Source organism: Lissotriton vulgaris, chromosome 12 (assembly GCF_964263255.1).
Source record: "Lissotriton vulgaris chromosome 12, aLisVul1.2, whole genome shotgun sequence".
NCBI lineage: Eukaryota > Metazoa > Chordata > Amphibia > Caudata > Salamandridae > Lissotriton > Lissotriton vulgaris.
The window spans coordinates 168,957,641-168,978,895 of NC_141700.1; the positions used below are offsets into that span (position 1 = coordinate 168,957,641).

General features: G+C 50.4%; 1 protein-coding gene across 1 annotated transcript in view; it reads left to right on the forward strand.

Annotated features, from left to right (window-relative positions):
- Positions 1-380: 380 nt before the first annotated feature.
- Positions 381-21,255, forward strand: part of BRD7 (bromodomain containing 7) — a 266,204-nt gene continuing 245,329 nt past the window's right edge. Inside the window, exon 1 of the mRNA XM_086947699.1 lies at positions 381-511. Within this exon, the coding sequence (XP_086803825.1) occupies positions 388-511 (124 nt within the window). The 5' untranslated portion in view covers positions 381-387. The remainder of the gene's footprint in view (positions 512-21,255) is intronic.

Here is a 21,255-nt window from a genome sequence, read left to right on the forward strand (position 1 = left end):
GATGCGCTTCCCCGGAATACTAAAAGGAAACCAGCCAAATCTGTGACACTCAATTTAAGAATAACTATATACCGCTGACGTTGTTAACTCGGAAAAATATAAGTATTCCTTTAAAACATAATACTAATAATGTGAAGAAGGTACAGTGTATGATTATTCATAACATAATTTAGGTACATTGTATCTTTCGAGAAGTTGTCATGCACGGAGAGATCTGCACCTCTCCTAAGATGGCACTCAACCTTGCCTGGGCCCTACCAGTCCTCTTTCTGTGCACTTCCAGCAGCGGGTAGTGTGACGGCTCCCGGCTGCGCGTCAACCGTTTCAGAGCAGTTGCTCTACACGCTCTAGTCCTGAGTTTCTACTGCAAGTGGCTCCCTTGTGCGCATGCGCAGTTGTCTGTTTTCGCTCTTGCCTTTTTTTTCACCTCCGTTGTCCGGCTTCAGAATGGGCAAAAAACATAAGAAGCACCGGGGAGAGAAGGCACCAGAGCCCGGACTTGCCTCAGGAGGTACCTATGAGAGAACGATGTGGGGGCGGGGCTGGAACGAGGCTGTAACTTAAAGGGAAGGGGAAGGGGCAGGAGCGGGAGCTGTTTTTGGGATAGAAAGATGGGAGCAGAATTAATCCAGCTGTGTTGGTAGAGGTAAGAGTAGGCAGTCAGCGCACCAATCGCTCATATAGAAACGAACAATGGATGTGCACCTCCGAAGGGGAGGGTAAGGTGGGTGGTTGGTCTTGAAGGTGAAGGAAGATAATGTAACTAACATACATGAAGGCTTAAGGAATCAATGATGTGAAAAAATAACGATCTGACAAAGGTTGTCACTATGTGAGGGTGCAAATAGCGATGAGGAGGGTAGTGATCATTGAGGGATTTGAAATTATATGTGAGAGGATACTTGGCGGTGGTCAGTAGTGAGGTACATAGTAACTGAGGTAGGTCGGTGATGGGCAGCCCAGTGACAAGGTATAGTATTGAGATTCTCATATGTTGTTATGTGTATTTCTTTAAGTTCTGGTTTGTTTGTATTGCATTTGGAACATACAACAATGGTTCTGAGATTAGTGATGTAGAGAGCCATCCGGGCTCTTCAATACTTTGTTGTAGTTTGTACCACTCCTCAGGGCGGACGCGCCAGAGGAGATAAATAAATGGGGAAAGACCGCTCTGGATCTTTTCACCCACACTGCCTTACTCCATGTGTGTGTCCACTTATTGCCAGGGGATCTAGGGGTAGGCCTCCCACCCGCAAGGCTGAACCCCTACACTGGCGACGAGGCCGGTGTGGAGGGCCAGCCCCGGGGCAAGCACGTGGAGACAACTAGCAAACAGAAGGACGTGTACACAGGTTGATAGTTAGCCGGAAAGACCCCCAGCCGTCTTCCGCCTTCTTTATTTGTACCCCGGCGCGAGCCCGCCCCGGGGTATGCAGGGATGCGTGTTGTGAGTCGCAACATTGTATGGGAGAGCCCGTGTGGCTCTCTACATCCCTCCTTCAATTTAGTCTGTTTTCTTTTCTTTGCTCAGAATGATGCTTCTATGGATATGTCCCAGCAAAGTCTCTTAATCTCTGACTGGGCCTGGGGTTGGATCGCAGGCTGTATCGCTGACTCCGGGCAAACGGAGACACGGCAACCCCGGCCGGGGTTGTCTGTCTTGGCTCACCGTTCAGGGCTGTACTTTGCTGGCTTGATTCGGCCGCGGTGTTCTGTGTTGTCACCCTGGATGGGCTTAATCCGTGACTTCTTGCCATCGGTGATCCTTGGACGGATGCACCATGCCCTGTACCTCCGTCTTCTCCTGTCTCTTGATCCTCCATTGCTTCCTGGTTCGTTACTGGTTCTCTCGTTCTTTTGAAACACGATACGTTGCGGGTTACTGTCTGTCCGCCTCGCCGGGTGGTGACCATGGTCCCCTGGATCTTGTCAACTACCCACACCTCGGGCTCGTAGGGTGTTCGAAATTTCCATCCCGGGTGTCGGTCACGAACCCCCGCGGTGTCACCTACTCGTAGTGTCGGCTCTTTGGCGTGACGGGCTTCGCTTGCTTTTTGATTGGTGGCTCTCCTCCGGGCCTTAGTGTCTTCGTCGTTTTTGTCTCCAGGCACCTAAGTGCTGTCAGTAGGAATGCCATCCCGTGGTGCTCTCTTGAATAGTGCATGTGCTGGCGCGCACTTGGTGGTGCTGTGCGGCGTTTGTCGATATGCCCCTAAGAATTGATCTAGGACTTCTTCAGGGTCGTCCCCATTGTCTACGGCGATCCTCAGGGCTCGATTGAGTGTCCTCATGAGTCTTTCGACTTCCCCGTTCGCCTGGGGCCACAACAGGGTTATCTTCCAGTGCTTGATCTTGAGGTTCTCGAGATAGCTCTGGAATTCTCTGCCCTCGAAGGGTGGCCCGTTGTCTGATTTAATTTCGTCCGGGAGTCACATCGTGGCAAAGATGCGATTCAGGCCTCTCTTGACACTCGGGAAAGCCGTGGAGGATATTACTTCCACTATGGGAAACTTGGAGAACGAATCAACGAGTACAAGGGTGTGTCTTCCGTCTGGGAAGCTCCCAAAGTCAATTCTGAGACGTGACCAAGGTGCCTGGGTGGCCTCTTCGGTGATCACCGGGGCTGGTGCTGGGTCACTACCAGTGATGGTGCATGCGTGGCAGGAGCGGACCATCTCGTCCACCAGACTGTCCATCGTGGGGAACCAGACCTTGCTTCTCAGTCGGGCCTTTGTCTTCGCCATTCCATGATGGCCCACATGCGCCAGCGCTAGCATCCTCTGTTGCAAACTTTCAGGTATCGCGATCAGATGGCCTCGGAGGATAACCCCTTCATCCCCTTATCTCAACTCGCTCCTGACTTGCCACAGCTGTTGGCGGATGTGTCTGACTTCGGGCCGAAGGCTTTGTGCTCCGTCTAGGAAGTGTGCCCAGTGGTTTCCAGCCAGAGTGTGATGTACTCTGGACAGAGTTTCGTCCTTTGCAGTTGCATCCCCGATCTCCCTCAGCGTCATCGTTTCTGGGCAAGCTGCTTGCGAGATCATGTGTACGAGTTCTTCCGCCTCCCCTCCGTCTCCGTGTGGCGGGTTTTGGCAAACCTCTGGATGTCGGGACAGGTAATCAGCTGGGTTATGTGCGCCTGGTCGGAAGACCATCCGGAAGTTGTATCCCTGTAGTTGAACGGCCCATCGTTCTATCCGCGGGGGTGCTAGCCTGGATGACCCCGCAAACAGCGGCAATAATGGCTTGTGATCCGTCACAACAGTGAATTCTTGGCCACACAGGTATAGGTGGAAATGCTGACACGCCCATTTTATAGCCAGCGCCTCTCTCTCGATTTGGGCGTACCTGGTTTCGACGTCCGACAGTGCTTTGCTTGCGTAGGCCACTGGCTTCCATCCTTCCAGTCCGTGCTCTTGCATTAGTACTGCACCTAGGCCTACTGGGCTGGCGTCGACAATTAACTCTGTTTTGCGACGGGGCTGGAAGTAAGCCATTACTTGGGTGTCTAAGAGGTTGGCTTTGATGTCCTGAAAAGCTTTATTTGCTGACGCCGTCCATTCCCACTTGTGGTCTAGTCGCGTGAGGGTTCTCAATGGTTCCGTGAGATCTGCCAAGTTGGGGGATGAACCGACCACAGTATGTGGCCATGCCCAGGAAGCTGCGCACCTCGGTGGTATTCCGTGGAGTGCTGGCTGCCTTGATCGCCTCCGCTTTCTTGGGGTCCACTTTCAGCCCTTCTCTCGTGAAGGTGTATCCGAAGAAGTCGATTGATTCTTGGTAGAAGGAGCATTTTGATCGGTGTAGTGTCAGCCCACAGTCCACTAGTCTTTGAAGAGTGGCCCTTAGGTGCGCATGGTGTTCCTCTAGTGTCGCCGAGTACACCAGAATGTCATCACTGAGGTTGATGACTCCATTCAGCCCGGACAACACCTCCCATATGACATTTTGAAAAACGTCTGCGGCGGAGGACACGCCGAAACTTATCACGCCCAGGTCTTCCAGTTTCTGGAGTTCCTCCACCTGTGGCCGCAGGTTGAACGGTACTCGTCTGTGTCGGAGGGCTACAGGTTTTACGGAGGTGTTGATGTGTATTTTGAATCTTTTCCCCTTCAGTTTTCCTAGGCCTTGGAACAATGCTAGGAATTCTTTTAGGAGAATGTCTGCATGTGCCTGATGCACTTGATTCGTAAAGAATACGAGTCCCAGGTCTTCCGCTGTGTGGCAGCTCAGCAGGGTGCCTTTCTTTCCTTCAGTGATGTGGAATCGCGTTTCCGTCGAGTATTCGCCGTTGATGAGGGTTGTCTGTATGACTCCTCTCAGCTGCAAAGGCTCGGTGCCACCGTATGTATAGATCCTGGCCCTGGAGGGTGCCAATGGGGGTTTGGGGGACATCTTGTCGTATTGGTCTGAGTCCATGACATTCACGGAGGCGCCTGTGTCTGAGGGCCTCGATCTTAGTGCCTTCTATGGAGACGGAGCACATGGGCGGCGGTCTCCTCTTGGTTGATGCTCTGCTGACGTAGGATATCACGTATACTTCTTCGTCTTCGTATCGAGGACGTCTCCCCTGCGCTTGACCATCTGGGGGAGGTTGTTCCTGGTCGAGTGAAAATTGTAGAACACGTTGGGTCACCGACCTGGGCCTCTGGCCCGGGGGTCTGTACTTTCCTCGTCGGCACACTGCAGCAAAATGGTTTAGCAAACCACATTTTAGGCAGGTCTTTCCTTTCGCACCGCACGTCGCTGTCGGTGGGTGATCTTCCCCACAGTAGTCGCACCGGCTCCCTCGGGCCGCGGTCCGTGGGCGTGTTGCCTGGGGTCGTCTCTGGATGGCATCTATCCTCTCTTCCTTGATTGGCGTTGTTCTGCTCGGGATTGGTGCGACCACTGGTGGGCGTAGCGCGACTTCCATCTCTTCCGCCATCGCATCGGAGAGTTCATGTGATCTTGCCAGGATCAATATTTCATCTAGGGAAATGCCAGGCTGTCGTAGAATGAGTTTTCTCAGTAGTTTGGATCGACATCCTACTATAATTTGGTCTTGGATTTCTTCCCTCGGGTTGGCAAATGGGCACGTCTTGGCTAGCCGGCATAGTCGGGCATAGAACATGTCCATTGATTCAGCTTCGGTTTGCCATGCTCTTTTAAATTTGAATTTTTCAAAGTCGTTGTTGAGCTGGGGATCAAAGTGTGCATCTAGCGCCGCTACCGCGGCGTCGTAGTCATGCTTAGGTCCGGTGTTGGGGAGCGTTTCGAACAACTCGTAGATTTCGGGGCCTCCATATAGGATGAGGAGCGATCTTTTGACCGTCCCATCTGTCTCCCACGTACCTTTGAAGTACAGGCTTAGCCTACCGACCCACGCCTTCCATCGGGGCGCCGCCGTTGCAGGGTCCGCTGCTTCGCTGAACGGGGAATCGGTGCTGCGCCTGCGTGCATATGGCCATGTGGCATCGGTGCGATGGCTCCGGCCTGGTTCTGGCCTTGCGGGGGTGGCGCAAGTACTACCGCTGGCGGGGCAACCAGTGCGGGTGGATTCGGTGCGGCTCCCTCTTGGCTTGCACCTGGTGCCGTGATAGACATGATTCCGCCTTTCTGTGGGCCTTCTTGCACTGGTTCGAGTGATCTGCGTTAAGCTCTTACGCACCGGTATTTGGACTGTCCAGTGCTTGTTGTCTGTGTGAGGCGGCTTGGTGGGTGGAGAGGGCCGTGAGCTTTTGATGGTCTCCCTGGCTTTTGCACGGGCCTGTGCCTGATGTCCTGTTAACGGGGCTTGGTGCTTGAAGGGGGTGTGAAACACCCGAGGGCTCCCTTGCCTTTGCTAGTGTTTGTTGTAGCAGCCGTTCATGGAGGCTGTGTGTAGTTGCTGCTTTGTGACGTCTTCTGGGGCCGGTGTGAGCCTGGGTGGGGGTTGTCTGACCCCAGCGCGTGTGGTTGGAGGCCTCCGCGTATGTGTAATGCGTCTGTGGCCTTCCGTGGCCTCGCGGGGCTGTGTTGCCTCGTGTTGCACGTAGCTCCGCCCCTCGAGCTCCTTGATACGGCCGGCGCTTGCAGGCCGCCGTGCACGTGGAGAAGTGTGGCTCACTGGTTAGAGGAGGCAGACCTGGAAGCAGAGGTCAGCCCGGGACCAGGGTTCAATTCCCGGCTCGGCGGGGTCTTGAGTCCTAAAATGTCCATGGACTCGACAATTCTCGCTCCGGTGCCTACTCGATTCACGGGTTCACACTCTGGGACTCTGGGCAATAGCTTGCTTAATCTCCACAACGGCCCCTCGCGGCGGGATGCCTGGCTTTCACCTTGCGGATACCTTGCCGGGGTTATCTCACAGGGGAATACCAGGACGGGTTCCCTAAGCAAGCGCTTAGAGACCAGTTTGTGATTTGCGCTATATAAATTCCTGTACATTTACCCAGCAGTATTCCGATCAGGCGGGGGCACCCAGGGACAGGTGGGCCAGACGATGGCGCGCGTGGGGGCAGATAGTAGACTCACCCTCACCATGCACCGGCTAGACGGCTGGAGTAGGACACCAGGCGAGCCCCGCCAGCTGAAGGCGCTCCCAACGGGGAGACGTGTGGGCGGGCCAGTGTCGAGCTCTGAATGACGAGCGGGTGGGCTCCACAGCAGGCAATTAGCACACCGCAGCGTCGTAGGCAGGGGGTGTGCTCCGCACGCGTGTGAAGGGAAAACCGGCCTCGTCGCCAGTGTGGAGGGCCAGCCCCGGGGCAAGTACGTGGGGACAACTAGCAAACAGAAGGACGTGTACACAGGTTGATAGTTAGCCGGGAAGACCCCGAGCAGTCTTCCGCCTTCTTTATTTATACCCCGGCGCGAGCCCGCCCCGGGGTATGCAGGGATGCGTGTTGTGAGTCGCAACATTGTATGGTAGAGCCCGTGTGGCTCTCTACAGCCGGTACTGGACCCGCACCTCGCTGGCTCACCTGTTCCTGCTGGTGTTGCCACACATCCAGCGCGCCTAAAGTGCTGTGCGGCGGAACTCCTCGGCTGCTGTGCCACAGCTTAATCGGAAAGTTCACGAGTCCCTGCCTGCCGCGAGAACTGTTGCGCTTGCTGACCCATGCAGGAACTGACTGCAACTTCCTCGACGCAAGCGGTGGGGTGCTGCGCTAACGCTCAGCCTGTCCTTTAGTCGGTGAGCGCTGGCCCGGCCCTCCCGACCACACAAGCACACCAGGCTGCCAGTGGCCTACAGCCTGAGGCACAGGAGTGCTGGAGATCGACGCTGCACGAGAGATGATCGCGCTAGGCCACGTGGTCCTGGGAGGGAAAACTGCTTGCAGGCAAGCCACAGGATACATTAAACAGGAGGAAAATAATCAGAAAGGAGCCAGCACTACAAAGCAATGCACGGACAGTATAAAGCAAAGAAAGAATGGTAACTCTCAGACAAAAAGGGCGCTCAGCAAATCCGGGGTAAAGTAGAGGTCAAATGTAAAGTGGTGCTTCCAGGGAAGAGGATGGTAACCGCATCCTCTTCCCTGGAAGCACCACTTTACATTTGACCTCTACTTTACCACGGATTTGCTCAGTGCCCTTTTTGTCTGAGGGTTACCAGTCTTCCTTTGTATCTTATACAGCAAGGAGCAGCCACTGTAGTAAAGGAGAAAATAAATAGAGATAAGGAGGCACAGAAATTATTCAGTAACCTGATAGCAGGAGGATCTATTGGCGCAGCCACCAGTTTTAAAAAAGGTTGCTAAAGAAGAAGGACTTAGAGACAAATTCAGGAAACTAGTCTTTGAAAAGACAGGAACTCAATAAATGGTGGGATGCTGTAACATTGAAGCAGTACTTGTCCCTGAATACCCTGAATAGGATACCCAGGGGTTTAAGATCACAAATTATGCCCACATACGAAGATCTGGAACCAGATTTACCAGCCACTTGGGAACAAGAACTCATCAGTTCCTCCAGGAACCTGATGAACATTCTAATTGAGAATGCTGAGAGAAAAATTACTAAACTTTTACTTGAGATTCAGAAAGTGGAAGATGAGATAAAAGAATTGAATCTTCCAGAAGCGACTGTTAAAAATTACACAATTTTAGATATGTACTTAAGTGACTTACAAGCAGATATCAAGAAGAGGAAGGCAAGGAAGTTAAGAGGCGATGAGAATGACTATAAATGCGGACGCGTCTTTACTTTTGCTAAACGTTTTGACTATCTTCTAATACAAGGTCAAAGCTCTAAACAAAAGGTGACAACCCCCACAATTAGTGACACCGACGCCTCATCTAGCATCTAGTAACCTTTCAAGCAGTGAGAATGAGGATGTTGATGGTGCTCAAGTTGTAGTCAATATTGAAACATTTTTTTTTAGAAGAGGTGAAGAGACTGAGGATAGGGAATCGAGATAAAGTAACCAGAGGCCGTGGTCAGGGTATCGCAAGACACGGAGAGGTACCAGAGGCAAGGGGACAGCAGGGAGTAAGACGAGGAATGAGAACGAGATCTTGGAAGAATGAATAATTACTGATCAAGTTGTGAATAAGGAGATAGAGATAATTAATCTTTCTTCGTTAGAGTTATCACAGGATATGGTCACACTGTTGAAGAAAGGTCTGGGCTTTTGTCCAAATATATCACCTGATTGGTATATGACTAAAATCGATGTTTACAAATTTGTGAGATTGTTGCAAGTCAAAAAGTTTTTTGTTCATGCACCAAGGAAAGAGAAATGCACAAGAGAAATAAAGCATATGAGTGACCTGACTATTGAAGGGATCAATGCAACTAAATTGCTTATGTCTTTGACTGAGAATGAAGAAGATCCGATTACGATATCGAAATTACTTGAAGACCTTGAAGTGATAGATTTTTGAGTGAGAGTAGTGGCCTCAAGCTTAAATCAAAATGGACCCCACAAATTACATCAGTTAACACTATAGATGCGTTTTATAAATCAGTAGAGTTGGATATTGACAATTTTTTTTTTTTTTTGTTATAATTTTTGAAAACCTTTATTGTAATGATGCACACAGCTATTCAGCCTAACATCCCGGAGGCAAGGCAGCAGGGTATCAGAATGGTTATAGTGCAAAGCGATTCATATCAGAACAGTGCAGGTTATTTTTATTTTATATACAAACAGAAACGTAAACAGAAGCGCCCGAGGGCGCAGAAAAGGCAATGGAAGGAAAAAGTGGCTATGAGTCAGTAGGAGGCGTCATAGGCTAGAGAAGATTTAGAAAGGAGCTTAATTAGGATGTAAGAAATAGGGGGGGGGGGGGGGGAAGGAAGAACAGGAGAATCAGAACATGAGTAGCATAGCTGATGTCAACTTCTACGGTGACAGGCGTTCATCGCGAGGCATCGGCTCAGGTGGCAGACACAGATCACCTCTGTAAGCGTTCCAAGCCCCCCATACCTTATTCCATGTCTGAGGCCGCCCCCTGGCAGTATATACAGTCTTTTCACGCAACATACACCAATCCATGTTGGCCTTCCATTGTACCACCAGGGGGGCCACGTTGGATCCCCATTTCTGCGCGATGTCCCGCTTAGCGACCATGTTGCCCAGTGTAGCCCATCGGGTCTGCGCCGTGCTATAATCATTCGGCTCCCAGACATTGAGGAGGCACCTACGCGCCTCTGCAGCCAACTCCACCCCAGTTACCTCCCTCATCACTCGATGTACCCTCTCCCAATAAGGGGCAATAGTGGGGCATTCCCATAATATATGCATAAAAGTAGCAAGGGCTCCGCAGCCACGACGACAAAGGCCATCTGGCGAGAAGCCCATACGCACAAGCCGGGGGCCGGTGACGTACACCCGGTGGAGGATTTTGAATTGGACCAGCCGCAGACGCGAGGAGATGGCGACCTCCTTCGGGGAGGACACAGCACTCTGCCAGTCCTCGTCGTCCAGTTCCAAACCATCGGCCACCCACTGCTCCCGCAAGCGCTGGAGGAGGTCGATCTGAACATTAATCAACTTCTTGTAGGACAGAGAGATGGCGCTATCCGGCATATGCCCGTCCAGTACTCTGTCCTCCAAGGGAGAACTCTCAGGGATGTCACCCTCCTCCGGTCTGGCGGCGGCTATTGCGTGCTTGAGTTGGGCATAACGGAAGAACTCTGTTCCACTCAGTTGGTATTCCACCTGCAACTGCGGGAAAGTCTTAACGTCCCCCCTGGTCAGCATGTCCTCGACCCTCGAAATACCTATGAGGTCCCATTTGTCGAAACCCTTGGTGTGCCAGAGCTTGCCCAAAATGTCGGAATCAAATAGAGGGGTGAATTTCGTCAGTCTGCCCTGCCAACCCTGTATCTTATTGACCGTTCGCCACGTGTGGACCGCCGCCTTTGTCGGACCCGTAAGGTTCCGATCGAAGGATCTAGAATAGAGGGCGCGGTAGTAATTTCCCCCTTGCAAAAGCCATCTATCCATTGCATAGCCCGGGCTGTCCACAGGACCGTAAAAACCGTGGTTAATAGCGGTAAGCTGGGAAGCCCAGTAGTACCTCCGCACGTCTGGTAACGCAATGCCCCCGTCGTACCATGGCATGGTAAGCTTCTGGACAGCGACACGAGGCCGACCATCCCAGAGCAGGGCACGCTGCAGGCTCTCAACCTCCCTGAAGTAACGAGCCGGGACAAGGTCCTGAGTATTCTGCAAGGCATACAGGAACCTGGGCAGGGACATCATTTTAAATAACGCCGCCCGGCCCAGGAGAGAGAGAGGGAGCTTACGCCAGCTCTCCACATCCCGTCGCAACCGGTGGAGCGGGGGGAGTAAATTGTGGTCATACCTCGCTCTAGGGTTATTCGAGATATAAATCCCCAAGTACTTGAAGCCTTGCCCGGCCAGTTGTATGTTGCAACCTCTGGGGAGGCGCGGCGTGTCACCCTTGAGGATATAGAGGGAGGACTTGGCCCAGTTAATAACCAGGCCGGAGTAGCGCCCAAACAACCTGAGCACGTCACACGCCACAATAAGCGACTTGCAAGGGGAGGTGAGGTAGAGCAGGATGTCGTCTGCGTAGAGGGAGACCCTGTCCTCGAAGCCTGGGGACCAGGAGATCCCATGCAAGTCAGGGTGCGAGCGTAGCATAGCCGCGAGCGGCTCCAGAGCCAGCGCAAACAGGAGCGGAGACAAGGGGCAGCCCTGTCTGGTGCCGCGGTGGAGCGCAAAGGGAGCAGACATGCGGCCGTTAACCGTGACAGCAGCCAGAGGGCTAGCATAGAGAAGCTGCAACCAGCCCAGGAAGCCCGGTCCAAATCCAAGCTTTGTCAGTACCGCCCATAAATAGCTCCATTCCAGGGAATCAAAGGCCATCGTGGCATCAAGGGAGGCAAGTACCGCTGGTTCCGTAAGGGAGTGTGCTCTGGCCATAACCCCGTGCAGGCGTCTCAGGTTGAGGGCAGTATTGCGGCAGGGAATAAAACCGGACTGGTCCGGGTGTACCAAGTCGCCTATAACCCCGACCAACCGATTGGCCAGCAGTTTGGCCAGGATCTTGGGCTCAGCGTTAAGGAGAGAAATGGGGCGATAGGACCTACAAACATCTCGCGGCTTGCCTTCTTTATGGATAACCACTATGGTGGCCAGTCGCTGGTCCAAGGGAAGGACACCCTCTTCACGGGCACGGAGGAACATACCTCTCAAATAAGGGGAGATCACATCCGGCCGGATCTTGTACAGTTCAACCGGTAGGCCATTGGGTCCGGTTGCCTTGCCCGCACGTAGGGCGCGGATCGCCAGAGCAATCTCGTCCGCAGTGATGTCCCGGTCGATATCGGCACTGTCTTCTTCCGAAAGACGAGGAAGGTCAATCGCCGAGAGGAATTCAGCTGAGTCGGCCTCGGAGCGGTCCGAGCCGGAAGTATAAACACCCCGAAAATAATCCGCGAAAGACTCGGCAATGGCACTCGGATCGGTGACCACTACTCCGTCTTCGCCCAGGATGTCCGGGACCACCCGGCTCGCCATCTCCCGCCTGTCCAACCAGGCCAACAGCCTACCTGCCTTATCCCCGACATCGTAAATGCGGCCCTGCTGTTCCTTCGCCAAGACCAGGGCAGCGTTCGTGGCGAGATCATGATACTCCGACTGTTTCAGGGAGAGTTCGTGCAGGAGAGAAGGGTCGGGCTCGGGCCCCAAACGGGACTCGAGAGCCAAGACCTCCCCTTCCACCTGCAGTATATCAGCATCACAAACTCGTTTAGCCTCTGCGATGAGAGCTAGGGCTTCGCCCCGCAACACAGTCTTGAACGCTTCCCACAGGGTGACCGCAGAGCCAACGGAGCCCGCATTTTCAGTAAAATATAGGTCAATGGCCTTGGCAAGGAGTGCTCGCGTGTTATGATTGCGAAAATACCAGGGATTCACCGCAGCCGGGCGGCTAGACAGGGTGACACCGAAGTCAAAGGAGACCCACAACGGCGAGTGGTCAGAGACGCCCCTCGCCAGAAAACGTGCCTCGGAGATGGCATGTGACTGCGCCGCCAGGGTGAGGACATAATCCAAGCGGGACAGGCTCCCGTGGGCACCGGAGAGAAACAGGAATTGGCGGAGCGCAGGATGCAATAACCGCCAACAGTCCACCAAACCCATGGAGTCAAGGAAGGTCGGCAGCCACTCCTGGGAACCCGGGAGGTCTCTCGGTGGCTGGCGATCGAGAGTGCCAGAGCAGACTGAGTTGAAATCACCCCCTAGGATCAATAAGCCCGAAGGCAGGGACAAGATGGCGCTACCAAGGTCCTGGAAGGTGCTAGATTGGAGGCCAGGAGGAACATAAATCGAAAGCAGAGCCAAGGGACGCCCCTCCCATCTTCCCGCCACAGCTGCGTAGCGTCCTCTATCATCAAGTAGTGTGACGTCTATTTCAAGAGGAAGGGACGCACGCACAAGGACGCCCGCCCCCCGGGAGCCCGAGGAGAACCCAGAGTGGGCAACCATTTTGTAACCCTTACGGTTCAGGGCCCTACAGGAATTCCCCACCAAGTGCGTCTCTTGCAAGAGTACAACATCAGGCATGTGTCTCTTTATCAATTGGATCACCACCCCTCTCTTAACACGGTCTCCTAGTCCATTGACATTCCAGCTAAGCACTTTCAATTTCCTACCCCCCATCACCCAACAATCCGCCCCGCCCGACTCCCACCAACTCAATCATCAAGTGTACAGTGAAACACACAGTCCATTGCCTCAAAGGAAAAGAGATAGAACAAACAAACAATAAAACTTGCATAGTTGCACCCCCCACCCTGCACCCCTGCATGTGACTAAAAAGCCCCCCCAACCAGCAGTGTGCCTGTCGCCCCATAACTACTCTACAAGAAGACACCCAGAGGAGTGAGGAATCTCCGCGAACACCTCCCGCCACCCTCCATGTACTGATAGGAAAGATAGTACGGCATCACAAAGCTACATTCGACAGTCCACTGAGGCAAGCAAGATAGACAAGGAATCACCCACTATAGAGCCAAGTCTCATAGGTCCGGTCCGCCAGCTGCGCCACCTTCATGGTCCTCCTGTGTTTCTCGGCGCGTCGGTAGAGTGTCCAGCCAGTCACCAACGTTCTCAGCGAAGTCAAAGAAAAGGGCACGACCTTCGTGCTCGATCCGGAGCTTAGCGGGGAACATCATGGAATACTTGAAGCCCAGGTCACGCAATCTTCGCTTCACCCCTGCATAGCTCTGGCGCTGTCGCTGAACCGTCCTGGTGAAATCCGGATAGAAATGGACATCGGCATTCTGGAATTTGAGCGGTCCACGCCGTCTGGAAGCCTGTAGGACAGCGTCCCTGTCACGGAAATTAAGCAGCCGGGCTACGATAGGCCTGGGTGCCACGCCCGACTTCGGCGGGCCACCCGGCACTCGGTGGGCACGCTCCACCGAGAAAAAGTTGCTGAGGCCAGGCGGGGCCAGGTGGGTCCTGATCAGGTCTTCAACGAGGAGGTCCGTCGCCGCCTCCTCCGAACCCTCCGGTACACCGACAATGCGGACGTTCTGCCGCCTGGCCCGGCTTTCAAAGTCATCCAGCCGTCTCGCGAATTGCTCCGCTGTCCTCTGCAGGTTCCGGACTTCAGTTTGCAAGTCCGAGACGTCTCCCGTCAGGCTGGACGTCTTGATGTCCAAATTCTTGACCCGATCATTAGTTTTGCCCAAGTCGGCTCTAATGAGGGACAGATCAACGGCCATGCCATCCACCTTGTGCGTGAGGACTTCATGCTGTTGCTGCATGTCCGCCCGGAAGTTTGTAATGGCTCCCAAAATGTCACTCAGAGTGGGTTCAGAGCCGCCCGGCGAGCCCGAATGCTGGATGTCCTTGGCAGAGGGCCCAGTGACAGGCGGCGTCTTCGGTTGAGTATAGCGCTCAATCCTATTCTGCTGTTGTTGCGATTTACCGCGGACGCCTGTGTTCGACGGCTTGTCGGGGTCCCCCTTGCCCGCCATGTTAGGTCCAAGAGGACAAAGGGCTATGCCAGGCAAGACCAAGCCCAAAGAGTCGGAGATTTGTCCGAGAAGACAGTAGAGTGCTGTCCCAGGTTCGTTTCGTTGTCCGGATAGCTCCGCTGTCCAGTACACCTCGTCGCTGGTGAAGGCAGGCGGGCACTCCGCAGATCGGTAGTGCGTAGCGGCGGAATCCGCAGAGACAATGGCACTGAGCTGGCACGGAGTCCCACTCGACGTAGCTCAGCGTAGGAGACACCGATTCGGGATCTGAAAACGGTTCTCGCCTCAGTGGGCCCTCAGCAACGAGTATCCACCCACGTGGATCAGGATTACGGGCAGGATAGTTGCGGAGGATCGGAAGGTCCGCGGAGCTCCGAGCTTACGCGGCCATCTTGGTTGCCCGCGAAGCTCCTCCCGGATATTGACAAATTGATTAAACAACAGAGGAAATGTGGTCCCTCTAGAAAGCCAGATAACCTTACTCTTGGGGAGAGGAAAGCACTTAAAAACGTAAAAGCTAATGATGAGATTACTATCCGTGTGGCGGATAAGGGTGGTAATATTGTCGTTATGGATACCACCCAGTATAAGGTAGAAATCCTCTCGCAACTGAATGATGCTAGATAGTATGAACCTTTGAGGGAGAACCCACTAGGGGGTTTAAAATTGAAGATCAATGATAAACTCAAATTCTGGTATGATCAAACACTGTTAAATATTGACGAATTTAATTATTTGACGATATCCTCTCCACTGGCACCATGCTTATATACCTTACCGAAGGTTCATAAAAACAGAGACAATCCACCGGGGAGGCCCATAATTTCGGGTATAGGCGGCCCGACAGAAAGACTTTCTGAGTATATTGATACATTCTTGAGGCCATATGTTTGTAATCTCCCCTCACATATTCAGGATACTAAACATGTGTTAAATATCATGACGGATGTGATTTGGTAACCTGGGAAGTTTTTAGTTACTTTGGATGTTGTTTCTTTATACTCAAATATACAACACCATTTAGGGATTGCTGCTCTAGAAACCGTTCTCAACAGGAGACCTGTGGAACTATTTGAACACACTAAGATGATTTTGGACATGACGAATCTGGTATTAAAAACAATGTATTTATCTTTGACAAAAAATGGTATAGACAATGCCTTGGTACGGCGATGGGTTACAGATTCGCTCCGTCCTTTGCCAACCTCTTTATGGGGTGGTTTGAGGCGGAGTGGATCTGGGGCCGTCGTGGACAGAGGTGGGTGGATTTCATTCACTATTGGGGTTGTTTTATTGACGATTGTTTGATGATTTGGACTGGGACCCTGTATGATCCACAAGAATTCTTTATTTATCTTAATGACAATGATGTAAACTTACGATTCACCACTCAATATAACCAAGAGAGGATCTATTTTCTAGATATTGAATTGTATATCCAGGATAGTAAATTATGTTCAAGGATGTACAGGAAAGAAACGAGTTGTAATTCTGTATTACATGCAACAAGCTGTCACCCAAGCAGTCAGATAAATTCGATACCCTATGGTGAGATGGTTAGGGCTAGAAGGAATTGTTCAGAAGATTCAGAATTTTACTGGAATGTTCAAGATATGGCAAATCGATTTGAGGCAAGGGGCTACAACCACAAGGTGATTGATAAGGCAAGGAAAAGGGTTTGTGGATTAAGAAGAACCAATACCTTAGCACCTTGGAAGGAGGTAGTAGGCGACAAGGCAGTACAGAAGATACGCCTTGTTACTAACTATAACACTGAGAGTCACAAACTGTACTCTATACTGAATAGACATTGGCATTTGCTGAAGGCAGACAAGGACCTTCAGCCTTTTGTTAGTGACAGCCTGTGTTTTACTTTCAAAAAAGGTAAAACACTCTCTAATGATCTGAGTCCTAGTTATCCCATAAGGGCGTCAAGGATATGGCTTACGAGTCCTACCAAGGGATTTCATAAGTGTGGGCGCTGTAGCTCCTGCAGGTGGGCGCAGAAGAAAATAACTAATTTCAGCTACAATGGTTCTGAAATATTTGAGATTAAGACCTTTATTAATTGTGATACCACTTTTGTGGTATATATTATAGCCTGCTCTTGTGGTAAAATTTATGTCAGGGGCACAATCAGGAGACTCCGTGATAGAATGGTTGAGCATTTTAGAGCATGGAAGAATGGGGATACTAGGTACTCCATTGCGGCACATGCTGTTCAGAATTTTGGGAAGATGGATGAACACATATTCAGTTTCTTTGGAATTGATCATGTAGCACAGGACCCACGAGGGGGCAGTAGATTATTAAAGCAAAGATGTAGGGAGGTAATTTGGCTAATGAAACTTAGAGCAGTGGAGGATGGTATGAATATTGACAACGAGTGTCAATTCTTCCTGGGTCAAGATTAATGTGTGTATAATGGTTTGAACTGTTATATAATGATTGACTTGGATATGATGGGAAAATATTTAATTTATTTCTCAGCCATTAGAAGGTTCTCACATGATATAAATTTGGTGCGGTTTTTAATGCTCTAACAAAAGAAATATACGTTTTTTGCAATATTTATTTGTGTAAAAGGATCTCTGTGACTGAATGTAATCAGAGTTTCACATAACATGTTAATGCTTTACAGTTCGAATATCTGTTTGTTATTAAAATAAGGGGCTACAGAATGTATAGGCTAGTACTGAGCAAGCATAATTTACCTCCACTTTTAATGTTGAATTTATGAATTTGCTTCAGCCATGGACACTGGTATGCATTCCCATCTCTCTTTTTTTGCTTCCCACCTATGTTTCAAGACCACTTCCCTTAATATCTGTGCACACTCTCTCTCCCTTCTTTTCTACGAAGCACACAAATGATTGATTTATTACTACTCTAGTGCACTACACTATATTTATTATCTATGCCAGGATAAGAGGCTTCCTACAATAGGGTGAATGCCAGGATATGTTTCTATTCATTATGGGTCTGATTTGTGACTCAAGATATTGGATACTTATGTGTTGAGGCACGTGTCCACTGTGTAGCGGCAGTACGTCATGGGTATTTGTTAGATATTGACGTAATTGTTGAACTTCGGGTATGGGGTCTTAGAAAGTGCAGTAATGGCGCTCGGGTTTTACTGGGAAGCTGCAGCAATTACCTTGACCCAATAACGCTATATTTCTGATGAACAATAAGGATACATTTTTTCCTAATTGGAGAAATAAGTTTGATACGTATGGTGGTCATTTCGATAACTATTTTGACTTATACCTTGGTACTCAATACTTTTTGAGTTTGGCTGAGGTTCGCACACTACAAGATAATTCCTGCATCTATGGAATATAACTAGACATGTTAAGATGGCGCCTGGACCCGATAACGTTTGAATTTGACGAATAATAAGGTGGATTTTACAAAGTTAGAGAAACGTGTGTGATACGGATGGTTGGAATTACGATTAATAATTAGGCTTATATTCTGCCACTCGCTACTTGTGAGTTTGGCTGAGAATTGCATACTACAAGATGGCGCCCACATCTTTGGAATATAAATAGACATGTTAAGATGGTGCCTGTGTGCAACGCCGATTTGCGGATGCAATGATATTCGCTCTCGCTACTGGTGAGTATGGAGTATACTAAATCTCTAAGATTAGACTATGCGTTTGTGTTCTACAGTAGCACTTAGAGTATGTTTATTTTGCCTTTTAGAACTTGGATATTGGAATTTTGGAACTAGGGTGCGAAATTTTGGTGTGCACCGAGATTGGAACAGAGAGGGTGAGTACGGCTGATACTCTTCAGAAAGCTTGGGTGATATGGTGGCAGATTTACAATATAAATTTATAGTTTTGGATTGATTTAGCATTTTTAGATTTGTATTACAATATTGTACAGATGTGGATATGATGCACCCCAAGTAACAGTGATTATACAGAGATATGATTTGGACTACTATACGGAACAGATGGTAATTATTTGAGCATTACTTTGGGGAATGCACAATGTTAGGACACATTAGGTGGTTGTGGAAGCACTATATTTTACTCGCTGGTATGGTGATCTTAATACATAAAACTGCCTGGGGGCTGAGGCAAACACTATATTGTGGGGATCTAAGTACTCTATGATGGTGAACTTGGTAGGTAATGATGGACCTGATCTGATCATGTGTGGCCATTACTTTAGATTACGATTTATTATGGTGTATTACGATTGCAGGTTCTGATGGTACCGAATATTGAAAGAAACTTTATGTATGAGGAACATGCAAAATAAACAGGTGACCGTTACTTATGTGCATTATTCAAATGACTTTAGAAAGTCGATGAATCCTTAATTTATCTGGTATTGGACAATCAATATTTCCACATGCAATAGGTGATGCATGTAATTGGTGTGGGTTTCCTCTCTCTTTTCGTATTTTCTCTATTTTCCACTGGGACCTTCTGACTATATTATCTTCTCTCAACTTTACTGTTTGCTGAGTGTTAATGGTTGAAGAGGGGTCCCATATATTTATGAATATTATTTGTCTATTTGGGTTGCAGCCCTGAGGAAGTCAATGTGTGTACAGTAATCTCGACGAAACACATGTTGGCTGCATTGTTTGGAAGATACAGAGTTGTCTATTGGAATGAACCTCAATGTGAAGCAATAAATGTTGTTGGAACATCCATTCAGGGATATCGGATTTTTAATTTGGACTTTTGTGCTTGTGCCAATCAGGATTTGAAGTGGTTTCTGAATTGTTCAATTACAAATTAATTTAATTCAGTGCTCGGGAGGGAATCTGACAGTATAAAGCATTAACAAATGTTATTATATTAATTATACACCACAGTGGCAATCAAGAAAAGAAGGTTGTCTGCAACATTTCTAGGGGTCTGGACACCAGAGGGCTTACACAAATCCGTGCAACTCCCACCAGTATCAAGTGTCCTACGAGGAACAGGAGAGGGCGATCCTTCACGAAGCCCAGTAGGAGCTGACACGCCTGGGCGAGCTGCACAAAGTTAGGAACAAACAGACACGCCAAGCACAAAAAAAAAAATGGAGGAAAGCAGACCATCACCGGATAGTCGCCTAACAAGAGCATGCACCTCAAGCAGGCTCAGATGGCCCACAGGCAGTTGACACCGCTCCCTATGTTCAGCAAGCTTGCTGACCCTGCGACTGCCACCCCCCGCTGGACGTCCTGGATAGGGCGCCTCCTCAACTACTTTAGGGGCACGAGGGAGATGGACGGGACAGTCAAAAGATCGTTCCTCATGCGCTATGGGGCGTAAAACTCTACGACCTCTTCCAAACTCTCCCAAACACAGGGGATGAGGACGACTTTGAGGCCGTGGTGGCCACTCTGGTCCGACACTTCGACCCCCAACTCAACCTAGAATTTGAGCGCTTCAAGTTGTGGCAGGCCAAACAATCCGACATGGAGTCAGTCGACATGTTCTATGCCCGACTGAGGCGATTGGCGAGCGCGTACACATTTCCTGATCAAAGGGGAAAAATTAAGAGCCCAGATCATCCAAGGGTGCAGGTCGGTGCTATTTCGGTGGCTAAACCCTCGCCAGCCCAGAATGTCGCTGGACGACATCCTCATTCTGCCCAGGTCACATGAGCTATCGAACTCCTGAGCTGACGAAATGGAGGCTGCTCTTAACAGGAATGCCTCCATGTCCTGCACTCCCCGTCCTGTCCAAGTCAAGGAAGAGAGAGTCAAGGCCATTCAAAGACGCCCAAACCTGGCCCGTACCATTACAAAGACACAGGCAGGGAGGCCCTGTGGGAACTGCAGTGCCGAACACCCAACGACTGGTCCTGCTACACAACAGGAAAGGTCTGCACCTAGTGTGAAAAATAGAATCACTTCGAGAGGGTGTGCAGGAGGAGAAAGTCACGGGCCTTCTCAAGACCATGCAGTCTTACACCCAACATCAGGCAACTCTCCATTGATGACCACCTCACCATAGGAGAGGGCACACTCCCAGGACAGGATTTAACACAGAGGGGAATGACAATGATGTGTTCATCATATCCTTCGCAGGCCGTGCAGATAAGTGACGGCGACCGCCGCCCATGTGCTCAATTCAAGTGGCAGGCTCCACAGTACAAGCACTGATCTATACCGGGGCATCAGTGAATGTCATGGCTCGGAGCAGTATGAAATCCTAACACACTACCCCCGCACAAAGGCAAACATCTACACCTACGGAGGGACACACCTGCTCCACTTGAGAGGAGTGAAAGAAGTGGAAGTGGCCTGCGACAAGCACGCAACATTGGCAAGGTTTCACGTGACGGACAGAAAGCAGGGCACCCTCCTCAGCTGCCACACAACAGAGGACCTGTGTTTGGTTTTCCTCGCAAATCAAGTGCACGACTCCCATGCCGACGCCATCTTACGGGAGTTTTCACAGGTGTTCGAGGGCTTGAGCAAAATCAAGGACAAGCAATTCAAACTGCACATCGACTCCTCAGTAAGCCCAACAGCGTTGATACATAGAAGAGTACCCTTCCATTTACGCCTGCAGGTGGGAGAAGTATTTAGAAAACTCAAAGATCTGGGCGTTATCGAGCTTGTATCCGTCCTGACCACGTGGGTGCTGCCTCTAGTCATCGCGCCGAAGCTCAAACAGCCCGGGGCCATTCGGCTGTGTGTCAACATCCATCCCGAATCAGGCTGTAAAGAGGGAATGACACCTAACGCCCACCATGGACGACATTGTGGCTGACCTCAACGGGGCGAAGTGGTTCTCCAAGCTTGACCTAAATGCTGGATATCATCAGTTGGAGCTTGCACCTGAGAGCAAATTTATCAACATGT